Source organism: Coregonus clupeaformis, chromosome 7 (assembly GCF_020615455.1).
Source record: "Coregonus clupeaformis isolate EN_2021a chromosome 7, ASM2061545v1, whole genome shotgun sequence".
In the NCBI taxonomy this organism is placed as follows: domain Eukaryota; kingdom Metazoa; phylum Chordata; class Actinopteri; order Salmoniformes; family Salmonidae; genus Coregonus; species Coregonus clupeaformis.
In genome coordinates this window covers 62885666-62899967 of record NC_059198.1, presented here as the reverse complement: position 1 = coordinate 62899967, position 14302 = coordinate 62885666, and the positions used below count along the sequence as shown (strand labels likewise).

The 14302-nt window shown below is 45.7% G+C and overlaps 1 protein-coding gene across 1 annotated transcript in view; it reads right to left on the bottom strand.

Annotated features, from left to right (window-relative positions):
• Positions 1 to 14302, bottom strand: part of LOC121555373 (protein sidekick-2-like) — a 327039-nt gene that overhangs the window by 51715 nt on the left and 261022 nt on the right. The window contains exons 6-10 of the mRNA XM_041869204.2: positions 10216 to 10327; positions 9283 to 9473; positions 7548 to 7631; positions 7037 to 7231; positions 201 to 317 (exon numbers count right to left, since the gene is read on the bottom strand). Of these exons, the coding sequence (XP_041725138.2) occupies positions 201 to 317; positions 7037 to 7231; positions 7548 to 7631; positions 9283 to 9473; positions 10216 to 10327 (699 nt within the window). The remainder of the gene's footprint in view (positions 1 to 200; positions 318 to 7036; positions 7232 to 7547; positions 7632 to 9282; positions 9474 to 10215; positions 10328 to 14302) is intronic.

Sequence of the window (14302 nt, the reverse complement as noted above, 5' to 3'; positions counted from 1 at the left end):
AAGTGGAAATTAACACAAGGAGGGTTCTCCACTAAGAATGTCAGAGAGGCACTGTGCCACCTTGTGGACTGCGTCACTATGTAATATGTAAAAAATTTACGAGTAATCGCCTTCCCCTCTGAAAAACAACAAGACCGAAAATGCCATGCATTTCTAATATAAATTACAATTGTGCATCTACCCACTGTCCACCACCATACCTTTCTGCCAGGTGATAGCTGGTCGGGGGGCTCCGCTGGTCTCACAGTGAAGGATGACTGACATGCCGTCAATTACCGCACTGTCAGCTGGACCTGCCGTGATGTTGGGGGCAATACCTGGGTAGAGACAGACAGGTAGGTGAGACAGACAGACAGACAGACAGACAGACAGACAGACAGACAGACAGACAGACAGACAGACAGACAGACAGACAGACAGACAGACAGACAGAGAGGTGTGACAGACAGACAGCCAGCCAGCCAGACAGACAGATACCTGATGAGGTGGCAGGTAGCCTAGTGGTTAAGAGCGTTGTGCCAGTAACCGAAAGGTCGCTGGTTCTAATCCCCGAGCCGACTAGGTGAAAAATCTGTCGATGTGCCCTTGAGCAAGGCACTTAACCCTAATTGCTCCTGTAAGTCGCTCTGGATAAGAGCGTCTGCTAAATGACCAATTATTATTAGGTGAGAACACAGATGAGCAGGATGCTAATGAGACTAATGATGAGAGATGTGAATTAGCTGTGTGAACTTTTAATGAATTTATCAAAGACATTATAGAGACATTACTGACTGAAGCTCTGTCTGTCAGTCAGTCAGCTCTCATTCTTCAAGAAGATGACTTGGAGAGACTGACATGCACAAGGCTCCCTCGCCCTCTCTCTGCCTCCCTTTCCTTTCCTTCTTCATCCCTCTCTCTCTCTCTCTCTCTCTCTCTCTCTCTCTCTCTCTCTCTCTCTCTCTCTCTCTCTCTCTCTCTCTCTCTCTCTCTCTCTCTCTCTCTCTCTCTCTCTCTCTCTCTCTCTCTCTCTCTCTCTCTCTCTCTCTCTCTCTCTCTCTCTCTCAATTCAATTTCAGTACTTTCTCTCACTCATGCGTTCTCTCTCTAATTCTCTCTCAAAATAGCCAATAATTGCCTGAGTGTGCAGAGTGACAGGTCTGTCAGTCAGAGTGTGGATGGAGAGAAGAAGAAGATATGAGAGTGGGAGGAAAGGGGGAGGAAGGAAGGAGGGTTGGAGAGATGGAGAGACTGACATGGGGACATGGTGGGTTGGCGACTTGACGTACTGGTGTCCAGATAGGTAGGTGTAGACGGAAGAAAGATAAGGGGAGAGAGAGAGAGAGAGAGAGAGAGAGAGAGAGAGAGAGAGAGAGAGAGAGAGGAGAGAGAGAGAGAGAGAGAGAGAGAGAGAGAGAGAGAGAGAGAGAGAGAGAGATATAGAAATGAAAGTGAGAGGGAGAGGGATGTAGAGAGAGGAAGAGAGAGAGAGAGAGAGAGAGAGAGAGAGAGAGAGAGAGAGAGAGAGAGAGGATATAATGACATAGTGACAGAGGAGAGAGAAGAAGACAGAGAGAGAGAACGATAGATAGATAGATAGATAGATAGATAGATAGATAGATAGATAGATAGATAGATAGATAGATAGATAGATAGATAGATAGATAGATAGATAGATAGATAGATAGATAGATAGATAGATAGATAGATAGATAGATAGATAGATAGATATATAGATAGATAGATAGATAGATAGATAGATAGATAGATAGATAGATATGTCCAGCAACAACATGAAGACAGGGGCAGCATATAAGTCAATACCAGAAGCATTTATTGACTGATCTCAAAAGTGTTGGCTTACCAGGGTTGGTGGAGCCCTCAGTTTCATCTTTGCCTCGCAAAGCTAACTCAAACACTCCGCAAAACTTGTCCACCAGTATCTGTCTTTTTATCTCACGTTGTACATCTCTTAAAGCCTGTCTATCACCCCCAGCATAAACTGCCTTCTTCCTATCAAGTAGTGATTTTAGATGTTTTGATACCCAAGGCTTGTTGTTAGGGAAGATTTTACAGGTCTTAGTAGGCACAACTGACTCAACACAGAAGTTTACATAGTCTGAAATAACCTCTGTGAGTTCATCCAGATCAGAGCTGCTGTCCTCAATTACCTCCCACATTGTACAGTCAAAACACCCCAAGTGATACTGTTGTCATTCCAGATCTGGACAGTTTTAACTGTGGGTTTCTCCCTCTCCAGGAGGCGACAGTAAATTGGCCTGAGGTAGACCACATTGTGGTCTGATGTCCCCAGAGGAGGTCTGGTGGTGGCAGAGAACGCCTTTGGTATTGTCCCATAGCACAAATCAAGAGTCCTATTTTTCCTAGTGTGACATTTCACATACTGATGGTATGTGCGCAAGACTTTGTGCAAGGTACAGTTGTTAAAATCCCCTAAAATAAATTTGGGTGCGTCGGGGAGATGGATTCCAGTTTCTGTGACAGATTATAAATAATCTCTGATGCCTTTGTTATATTAGCTTTTGGTTGAATGTACACAACGGTAACAAACAATTGGGGGAACTCACGGGGCAGATAGTAAGGTCGCAGTGACACAGAAAGCAGTTCAATGTCGGGGGTACAGAGTCGCTCTCTTACCAGGATCGATTTACACCACTGGTCGCTGATAAGCAGGCAGACGCCCCGCCGTGAAGTTTCCCTGTGACTGTCAGATCGCGGTCCGCTCTGACCAGGGTGAAGCCGGCCGGCTCCACTTCTCTGTCCGGGACTCTGTCATCCAGCCAAGTCTCAGTAAATGCCAGCAAACAGGCCTCCCGATATTCGTGTTGGAAGCGCAGATTCGCTGACAACTCATCCGCTTTCCCCCTCAGTGACTGGGCATTAATCAGCAAGGTGGTGGGTAAGGGAAGTTTGTTCTTAATTTTTTTAAGTCGTTGTCTGATTCCCCCGCGTTTTCCACGTTTGCATTTGGGTTTGTAATCCACTCGCAGACAATCAGGTATTAGATGGGCCATTGGGATATCCATCGCGTTCGTATTTGAGTTGCATTGTAGTAAAAACTCCCTGCTGTATTGGATTCCGCTGCCAGCAGCGTTTTCATTATTTAGTCCGTTCGTAGCGGGTATGTACACGATCAACAAGATCAGTCCAACACCGTGACCCCACCACTGGAAATCCATGGTTGGCAGAATGTTTGTAAACTAAGTGTACAAATTAAAAACATAAAATAACGCCACTAAGTGTACAAATTAAAAACATAAGATTAAAAACACAAGATAACGCCACACCAAACGTCACACACACTGCAGGTCGCAACAGAGACGCTGCTACCCGCTCTTTTCTTAGTTACGTTCATGGTTATGTTACGTATGACGAAAAGCGCGTAAGTGCAAGCCCTCAGAAACCCATAGAGATTGTATTGAAAGCTCTGAAATTTGAAAAAAATTGATTTTACATGGGAGTCTATGACAGACTTCTGGGCGATTTTCAACCTGACTGAAATCGCCCCAAAAGGGGGGGGGGCCATTTGAAGCACGACTTTAGCCTGATTGGACATTTAGTGGCAGTGTGGCACTGTGGCAGATCAGACGTCTAGATTACAACACTGATAACTACTGTTGCCGTGATATAATTGATTAGAAAAAAAATCCCTTCCTTTTCCCGTTTGGCAGTGCGTCGCCCATATCGCCCTATTGAACACACCGCCCCTGGATCTATATATACTCGTCACATATTGCTGTTACTGTTTATCTATCCTGTTGCCTAGTCACTTTATTCCTAGTTAAATGTACATACAGTTGAAGTCGGAAGTTCACATTTACATTTACATTTACGTCATTTAGCAGACGCTCTTATCCAGAGCGACTTACAAATAGGTGCATTCACCTTATAGCCAGTGGGATCACCACTTCACAATGTTATTTTTTTTGTTTTGGGGTTGGGGTAAGGGGGGGGTAGAAGGATTACTTTATCCTATCCCAGGTATTCCTTAAAGAGGTGGGGTTTCAAATGTTTACATACACTTAGGTTGGAGTCATTAAAACTTGTTTTTCAACCACTCCACAAATGTCTTGTTAACAAACTATAGTTTTGGCAAGTCGGTTAGGACATCTACTTTGTGCATGACACAAGTATTTTTTCCAACAATTGTGTACAGACAGATTTTTTTCACTTATAATTCACTGTATCACAATTCTAGTGGGTCAGAAGTTTCCATACACTAAGTTGACTGTGCCTTCAAACAGCTTGGAAAATTCCAGAAAATGATGTCATGGCTTTAGAAGCTTCTGATAGGCTAATTGACATCATTTGAGTCAATTGGAGGTGTACCTGTGGATGTATTTCAAGGCCTACCTTCAAACTCAGTGCCTCTTGGCTTGACATCATGGGAACATCAAAAGAAATCAGCCAAGACCACAGAAAAACAAAAGTATCTACAGTGGGGAGAACAAGTATTTGATACACTGCCGATTTTGCAGGTTTTCCTACTTACAAAGCATGTAGAGGTCTGTAATTTGTATCATAGGTACACTTCAACTGTGAAAGACGGAATCTAAAACAAAAATCCAGAAAATCACATTGTATGATTTTTAAGTAATTCATTTGCATTTTATTGCATGACATAAGTATTTGATACATCAGAAAAGCAGAACTTAATATTTGGTACAGAAACCTTTGTTTGCAGAGATTACAGAGATCATACGTTTCCTGTAGGTCTTGACCAGGTTTGCACACACTGCAGCAGGGATTTTGGCCCACTCCTCCATACAGACCTTCTCCAGATCCTTCAGGTTTCGGGGCTGTCGCTGGGCAATACGGACTTTCAGCTCCCTCCAAAGATGTTCTATTGGGTTCAGGTCTGGAGACTGGCTAGGCCACTCCAGGACCTTGAGATGCTTCTTACGGAGCCACTCCTTAGTTGCCCTGGCTGTGTGTTTCGGGTCGTTGTCATGCTGGAAGACCCAGCCACGACCCATCTTCAATGCTCTTACTGAGGGAAGGAGGTTGTTGGCCAAGATCTCGTGATACATGGCCCCATCCATCCTCCCCTCAATACGGTGCAGTCGTCCTGTCCCCTTTGCAGAAAAGCATCCCCAAAGAATGATGTTTCCACCTCTATGCTTCACGGTTGGGATGGTGTTCTTGGGGTTGTACTCATCCTTCTTCTTCCTCCAAACACGGCGAGTGGAGTTTAGACCAAAAAGCTCAATTTTTGTCTCATCAGACCACATGACCTTCTCCCATTCCTCCTCTGGATCATCCAGATGGTCATTGGCAAACTTCAGACGGGCCTGGACATGCGCTGGCTTGAGCAGGGGGACCTTGCATGCGCTGCAGGATTGTAATCCATGACGGCGTAGTGTGTTACTAATGGTTTTCTTTGAGACTGTGGTCCAAGCTCACTTCAGGTCATTGACCAGGTCCTGCCGTGTAGTTCTGGGCTGATCCCTCATCTTCCTCATGATCATTGATGCCCCACGAGGTGAGATCTTGCATGGAGCCCCAGACCGAGGGTGATTGACCGTCATCTTGAACTTCTTCCATTTTCTAGTAATTGCGCCAACAGTTGTTGCCTTCTCACCAAGCTGCTTGCCTATTGTCCTGTAGCCCATCCCAGCCTTGTGCAGGTCTACAATTTTATCCCAGATGTCCTTACACAGCTCTCTGGTCTTGGCCATTGTGGAGAGGTTGGAGTCTGTTTGATTGAGTGTGTGGACAGGTGTCTTTTATACGGGTAATGAGTTAAAACAGGTGCAGTTAATACAGGTAATGAGTGGAGAACAGGAGGGCTTCTTAAAGAAAAACTAACAGGTCTGTGAGAGCCGGAATTCTTACTGGTTGGTAGGTGATCAAATACTTATGTCATGCAATAAAATGCAAATTAATTACTTAAAAATCATACAATGTGATTTTCTGGATTTTTGTTTTAGATTCCGTCTCTCACAGTTTAAGTGTACCTATGATAAAAATTACAGACCTCTACATGCTTTGTAAGTAGGAAAACCTGCAAAATCGGCAGTGTATCAAATACTTGTTCTCCCCACTGTATATCCACAGTAAAACAAGTCCTATATCGACATAACCTGAAAGGCCACTCAGCAAGGAAGAAGCCACTGCTCCAAAACCGCCATAAAAAAGCCAGACTACGGTTTGCAACTGCACATGGGGACAAAGATCGTACTTTTTTGAGAAATGTACTCTGTAAACAAAAATAGAACTGTTTGGCCACATTGACCATCGTTATGTTTGGAGGAAAAAGGGGGTGCTTGCAAGCCGATGAACACCATCCCAACCGTGAAGCACGGGGGTGGCAGCATCATGCTGTGGGGGTGCTTTGCTGTAGGAGGGACTGGTGCACTTCACAAAATAGATGGCATCATGAGGAAGGAAAATTGTGTGGATATATTGAAGCAACATCTCAAGACATCAGTCTGGAAGTTAAGGCTTGGTCGCAAATGGGTCTTCCAAATGGACAATGACCCTAAGCATACTTCCAAAGTTGTGGCAAAATGGCTTAAGGACAACAAAGTCAAGGTATTGGAGTGGCCATCACAAAGCCCTGACCTCAATCCTATAGCAAATTTGTGGGCAGAACTGAAAAAACGTGTGCGAGCAAGGAGGCCTACAAACCTGACTCAGTTACACCAGCTCTGTCAGGAGGAATGGGCCAAAATTCACCCTACTTATTGTGGGAAGCTTGTGGAAGGCTACCCTAAACATTTGACCCAAGTTAAACAATTTAAAGGCAATGCTACCAAATACTAATTGAGTGTACGTAAACTTCTGACCCACTGGGAATGTGATGAAAGAAATAAAAGCTGAAATAAATAATTCTCTCTACTATTATTCTTACAATTCACATTCTTAAAATAAAGTGGTGATCCTAACTGACCTAAGACAGGGATTTTTTACTAGGATTAAATGTCAGGAATTGTGAAAAACTGAGTTTAAATGTATTTGGCTAAGGTGTATGTAAACTTCCGACTTCAACTGTAGATAGACAGACAGGAAGACAGACAGAGACAGACAGACGTACTGGTGACAGCAAGGTAGGTGTTGGTCTGTATCTCTCCAGCCAGGTTGCGGGCGAAGCATTGGAACATCCCTGTATCGTCAGGTAACAGGCCATTGATCTGGAGACTGCCCCCCACTAACACCCTGTACCTGGGCATCTTCACTGGACTGATGACCACAGCATCCTTATACCACACTATATCTGGCTGGGGGACTCCTAGAGAGAGGAGAGGAGAGGTAGTTAAATACAGTACTGGACTGATGACCACAGCATCCTTATACCACACTATGTCTGGCTGGGGGACCCCTAGAGAGAGGAGGGTGAGTTAGCTTTCTCCTTTAATCAATCAATCAATACATAAATTGATCGATCAGTTATATTTACATATAGCACTTTTTACAGCATCAGGGCTTTTAAGTCACCAAGTGCTTTGGAACTCTCTCTCTCTCTCTCTCTCTCTGTCTCTCTCTCTCCCCCACTCTCTCTCTCCCATACTATCTCACTATCACACACATACACACACACCACATACCTCGTGCCTGGCAGGGGATATCCACCACCTTCTCCATCTCTGCACTGATGTGTTGGACAGGCTCCTTCACAAACTGGGGATGGTCTGGAGAGGAGAGGAGAGAGGAGAGGAGAGGAGAGGAGAGGAGAGGAGAGGAGAGGAGAGGAGAGGAGAGGAGAGGAGAGGAGAGGAGAGGAGAGGAGAGGAGAGGAGAGGAGAGGAGAGGAGAGGAGAGGAGAGGAGAGGAGGATAAGAGGAGGAGAGGAGAGAAGAGGAGGAGAGGGTAGAGGAGAGGAGGATAGGAGGGGAGGAGGGTAGGAGGGGAGGAGAGAGGAGAGGAGAGAGGAGATGAGGAGTAGAGAGGACAGGAGAGGAGAGGAGGAGAGGAGGAGAGAGGAGAGGAGAGGAGAGGAGAGGAGAAGAGAAGAGAAGAGAAGAGAAGAGAAGAGAAGAGAAGAGAAGAGAAGAGAAGAGAAGAGAAGAGAAGAGAAGAGAAGAGAAGAGAAGAGAGAGAGAGGAGAGGAGAGAGAGGGAGAGGAGAGGAGAGGAGAGGAGAGGAGAGGAGAGGAGAGGAGAGGAGAGAGGAGAGGAGAGGAGAGGAGAGGAGAGGAGAGGAGAGGAGAGGAGAGGAGAGGAGAGGAGAGGGAGAGGAGAGGAGGAGAGGGAGGGAGGAGGAGGGAGGAGAGGAGAGGAGAGAGGAGAGGAGAGGAGAGGAGAGGAGAGGAGAGGAGAGGAGAGGAGAGGAGAGGAGAGGAGAGGAGAGGAGAGAGGATAGGATAGGACGAGATGAGGGGAGAGGAGGAGAGGATAAGAGGAGGAGAGGGGAGAAGAGGAGGAGAGGGTAGAGGAGAGGAGGATAGGAGGGGAGGAGGGGAGGAGGGGAGGAGAGAGGAGAGGAGAGAGGAGATGAGAAGTAGAGAGGACAGGAGAGGAGAGGAGGAGAGGAGGAGAGAGGAGAGAGAGGAGAGAGAAGAGAAGAGAAGAGAAGAGAAGAGAAGAGAAGAGAAGAGAAGAGAAGAGAAGAGAAGAGAAGAGAAGAGAAGAGAAGAGAAGAGAAGAGAGGAGAGGAGAGGAGAGGAGAGGAGAGGAGAGGAGAGGAGAGGAGAGGAGAGGAGGAGAGAGGAGAGGAGAGGAGAGAGGAGATGAGGATTAGAGAGGACAGGAGAGGAGAGGAGGAGAGGAGAGAGAGAGGAGAGGAGAGGAGAGGAGAGGAGAGGAGAGGAGAGGAGAGGAGAGGAGAGGAGAGGAGAGGAGAGGAGAGGAGAGGAGAGGAGAGGAGAGGAGAAACACAGTTATAACCTTCCTATAATTTTGTCGTAACTTTCCCTTGAACATTTCTGTTCAATTGAAGATGTTGCAACAATAAAGGCATTTCAATGATAAGGGTGCCTTGGTCTTTGTTCTTACTTTCATGCCATCCTGGACATCCAATAAGTATTTTATTTCCTAGGTTTAGTCTCATTGAGACTAGCTCAGAGTAATTGACTGCATCAGATAGAGACAGACAGGATTGATTTTTTCAGAATCCACCTAATGCTTTAATCATGTATAATTTATCTCCATTTTCCAGCAGCATATCAAACTGACGTGAAGACTTTAGACATCTACACAGAATTATATTACCTAAACATAATCACTGGCTGGAGAACTGATAGGTGGGTTCTCTACCTAGTCTAACCAGCATGTGGAGAAACTCCCAAATGAGTGTGTGTGTGTGTGTGTGTGTGTGTGTGTGTTTGTGTCTGTGTGTCTGTACCTAGAACATGTAGGTAGGCCCCTGCGTTGACCGGTGGCACACTGCTGCTGCGGAGGGCGGCCTCACATTCATAGTAACCACTGTCGCTGACCGCTGGGAGGCTGATGGTCAGCCTGCGGCCAAAGTCACGTATCCCTGTACTGACCACAACACCATCCTTACGCCAGATTAAAACCATCTTGATCAGAGGTCTGGAGGAGAAGAGAGGAGAGGAGAGGAGAGGAGAGGAGAGGAGAGGAGAGGAGAGGAGAGGAGAGGAGAGGAGAGGAGAGGAGAGGAGAGAGAGAGAGGAGGGAGAGAGAGAGAAAGAGAGAGAGAGAGAGAGAGAGAGAGAGAGAGAGAGAGAGAGAGAGAGAGAGAGAGAGAGAGAGAGAGAGAGAGAGAGAGAGAGAGAGAGAGAGAGAGAGAGAGAGAGAGAGAGGGAGAGAGAGAGAGGGAGAGAGAGAGAGTAGGGGGTGAGAAGGGGAGAGAAGGAGAGAGTGAGAGATACAGCGGGAGGGGGAGACAGACAGAGAGAGAGGGAGGGTTTAAATATGATTCATATTCTGTTTCAAGGTCGTGAGGCATTGACAGTGCACTGCAATACATATGTCATTCTGATCAAGCCTTTGAATTGACAATAATAGTTTGGATTCAGAGCATAGATGAGGACGGGAGGAGAAGAATGGGGAGAGAGGAAAGACTGAGAGAGGAGAGGAGGAGGAGAGGAGGAGGAGGGGAGGATGAGGAGGAGGGGAGGAGGAGGAGGAGGAGGGGAGAAAAGCATTGCATAGGACGGATGGACACTTCTAAAAAGAGAGCCAAACAAAATACATTAGGTGACAGTGAAATGTGACAGACTTGGTCTCTCTCTGTGTGTGTGTGTGTGTGTGTGTGTGTGTGTGTGTGTGTGTGTGTGTGTGTATGTATGCATGTGTGTGTGTGTTCACTAACCTAGCATTGGCCACACACTCCATAATGACATCATTCCTCCCCGCGGTCACACTGGTGTTCTTGGGAGGGATGATGATGGTGGGGGTGATGGGGTCCGCAGGCCCCCCCACATCTATACACACAAACACACACACAAACATACACACAAACAAACACACACACACACGTACATACACTCACACATGAACACACACACACTCATGCACACACACACACACACACACACACACACACACACACACACAAACACAAACGCACACACACGTAACATGGTCAGAAAAGAATATTTTAGGAGATGGGTCATGGCCAGTTCTCCCTTGTAAAATAGACTGTATATCTCAGTCAGACTTTCCTGTTTAAATAATAGATATGGGTGAACAACAACAGCTCCTACCTAGATTGTCCATTCTGCACTCTCATCATTCACCAACAGATAGTTCCCATACTATCACCATTCACCAACAGATAGTTCCCATACTATCACCATTCAACAACAGATAGTTCCCATACTATCACCATTCAACGGCAGCTAGGATACTATCACCATGGAGATACAGCTAGGATGTTATCACCATTGAGATACAGCTAGGTTTTCATCACCATTGAGATACAGCTAGGATGCTATTACCATGGAGATACAGCTAGGATGCTATCACGATGGAGATACAGCTAGGATGCTATCACCATGGAGATACAGCTAGGATGCTATCACCATTGAGATACAGCTAGGTTTCCATCACCATTGAGATACAGCTAGGATGCTATCACCATGGAGATACAGCTAGGATGCTATCACTATGTAGATACAGCTAGGATGCTATCACCATGGAGATACAGCTAGGATGCTATCACTATGTAGATACATCACTTTTGTTTTACTAACAGCGTTCCCTCCACCTCTATCCCTCTATAGTCTCTCTGTGTTCCCCTCCTCCTCTATAGTCTCTCTGTGTTCCCCTCATCCTCTATAGTCTCTCTGTGTTCCCTTCCTCCTCTATAGTCTCTCTGTGTTCCCCTCATCCTCTATAGTCTCTCTGTGTTCCCCTCATCCTCTATAGTCTCTCTGTGTTCCCCTCCTCCTCTATAGTCTCTCTGTGTTCCCCTCCTCCTCTATAGTCTCTCTGTGTTCCCCTGCAACATTTCCTGGGAGCAGTCTTAGCCTGTGTGAACCCAGGTGCTAGGAACTAGTTGTGGGGGAAAAGCCATACAGTTACATATCGGATATTATTCTTGCCGATATATCGTATTGTATCGTTTTGACAATATGGCAATATTATGTTTGCGCTAGTTTGATGTACCTGCACCAAAACTGCAGTATTTTTTCCTTCATAGCTTGTTCTCCGTCTTCTTTTTAAATAGGGAGCCCATTTTCTTTCAGCACTTTTATTTCCATGACTGACCAAAACTTGTTTTTCTCATGGCTCTCTCTTGTCCCTCTGCAGCAGACATATGGTGAGCAATATGTTTGGAATAAAATCACATTATCGAATCGCAACACATGTAGAATCGTGATAATCTTGAGAATTGTAATACATATCGTATCGGCACGTAAGTATGGTGATAATATTGTATCGTGAGGTCCCTGGCAATTCCCAGCCCTACCAGGAACCATTATATTGTTTAATTGAGACAAACATAGAAGGAGGTGATTAAATGCAGAGCCATCATTCAGCCTGTTCCACAGAGCCTTGCAGCCCTGCAACCAACCATCGATTCACTGGCCTCAATCAGTGATCTCTCTCTCAATCTCATCTCATTTCCCTCAGCCTCGGGTGAGGGGGGGAGTACTGTTCTGTGATCCCAGGCCCTGTGTTTGATATCAGTAATACACACAGACTGTCTCAGTGTCATTTCATAAATCTGCTTCTGTTTGGGGCCATTAAACTAGAGCCCATTTATAGGCTGGTTAAATCAGCCAGTCAGATGGACCAGGGACCGTATCACCCTCCAGCTCCACACTGCAGCTGTTGGACCAGGGCCTAAGCAGGCAGTAGGATGGGACCCTAGCCCTCCCCTGGCAGCAGCTCCTAACTCTAGGGAAACTCTAGACCGACCGCGATTCAAACCCGGGTCGTTTGGGGAGTCCTCATGTCTCAGGCATGGTTATCCATTATCAGGTGAATGTGGTTTCATAAATCCTCTGTTACACAGGCTGCACTCTTAGAAAAAAAGTTGCTAAGTAGAACCATACAGGGTCTTCGGTTTGTCCCAAAAGGGGAACACTTAATGGTCGGGGGTAGAACCCTCTAATAATAATAATAATAATAATAATATGCCATTTAGCAGACGCTTTTATCCAAAGCGACTTACAGTCGTGCGTGCATACATTTTTGTGTAAGGTTCTTCATAGAACCCCATGTATATGGTTCTACCTAGAACCCTCTATGAAGGGTTCTACCAAGAACCATTTTATCTTTGGAGGGTTCTTCCTAGAACCCTCTATGAACAGTTTCACCAGCCTTATCATCCTTTGAAATGTAATTATGTATGACAATACATTACATATATCATAAGGCCTTTCTCTGAGGGCCTAGTTATATACCCTGACACAGTGGTGTTAGGAATCTCCTAGTTTACAGACCACATCAGACCTGCAAGTCACATTATGCTGGCTTGCAAAGTGATGTGTAATTCCTATTGGAATCCAGCCAGAGTTAGGATATCCAACTAGTGGAATCGTTAATCACCCGCAACCTGCATTCAGAATGACTGCCAGGGTAGGAAAGATTGAATACTGAGACTACCTCAATCATCTAAACTGGAACAACCATCTCAGTAATGGGTGCAGTAAATCCAACTAGTAACAGATTGGATTAGTTTAGAAAACGGTGTGTTATTTATCTCTGTGTAGCATTAAATTAATCAACCAATCAATGTACATGCAAAAACACAGATATTACAGTAAAACGAACAATTCGGGAAAATCTCCCTACAATAGAGCATGCTGGAAGGGTTCTATGTAGAATCCTCTTTGCCTTCCAAAGAATCCTCCTTGCCTTCCAAATAATCATCAAATAACCCTTTCTTCCAAAAAGGGTTCTTAGGATATTAAAGGTTTTAAGTAGAACCCTTTGCCTTACAGAGAACCCTTTCTTCCAAAAAAGGGTTCTTCTGATCAAAACGGTTCTTGGTAGAACCCTATCCCTCCATAAAAAGCCCTTTTGGAAGCCTTTTTTCCAAGTGTGTGTAACAAGAATGATAGGGGAGTAGCCACTAGAGGGTAGTGTAGGGGAGGAGCCATTAGACAGACAGCCACTAGAGGGTAGTGTAGGGGAGGAGCCATTAGACAGACAGCCACTAGAGGGTAGTGTAGGGGAGGAGCCATTAGACAGACAGCCACTAGAGGGTAGTGTAGGGGAGGAGCCATTAGACAGACAGCCACTAGAGGGTAGTGTAGGGGAGGAGCCAATTAGACAGACAGCCACTAGAGGGTAGTGTAGGGGAGGAGCCATTAGACAGACAGCCACTAGAGGGTAGTGTAGGGGAGGAGCCATTAGACAGACAGCCACTAGAGGGTAGTGTAGGGGAGGAGCCATTAGACAGACAGCCACTAGAGGGTAGTGTAGGGGAGGAGCCATTAGACAGACAGCCACTAGAGGGTAGTGTAGGGGAGGAGCCATTAGACAGACAGCCACTAGAGGGTAGTGTAGGGGAGGAGCCATTAGACAGACAGCCACTAGAGGGTAGTGTAGCTGTGTCTGTTAGCTCAAGCTAAGACACCTGTTGGATGAACACCAGTATTCACATGTACAACTGAGAGAGAAAAGTCCTCTAAACAGGAAAACATGACAACGGTTATATCAACAGAACCTGCTGGTACAGTATGGGAAGGTGTGTGTGTGTGTGTGTGTGTGTGTGAGTGTGTGTGTGTGTATATGTGTGGTCTTGTGTGTGTGTGAGTGTGTGTGTATATGCGTGTTTGTGAGTTTGTGTGTGTGTGTGTGTGAGTGTGTGTCCCTGTGTGTGTGTGTTCCTGTGTGTGTGTGTGTGTCCCTGTGCATGTGTCCCTGTATGCATGCATGTACAGTGGGGAAAACAAGTATTTGATACACTGCCGATTTTGCAGGTTTTCCTACTTACAAAGCAT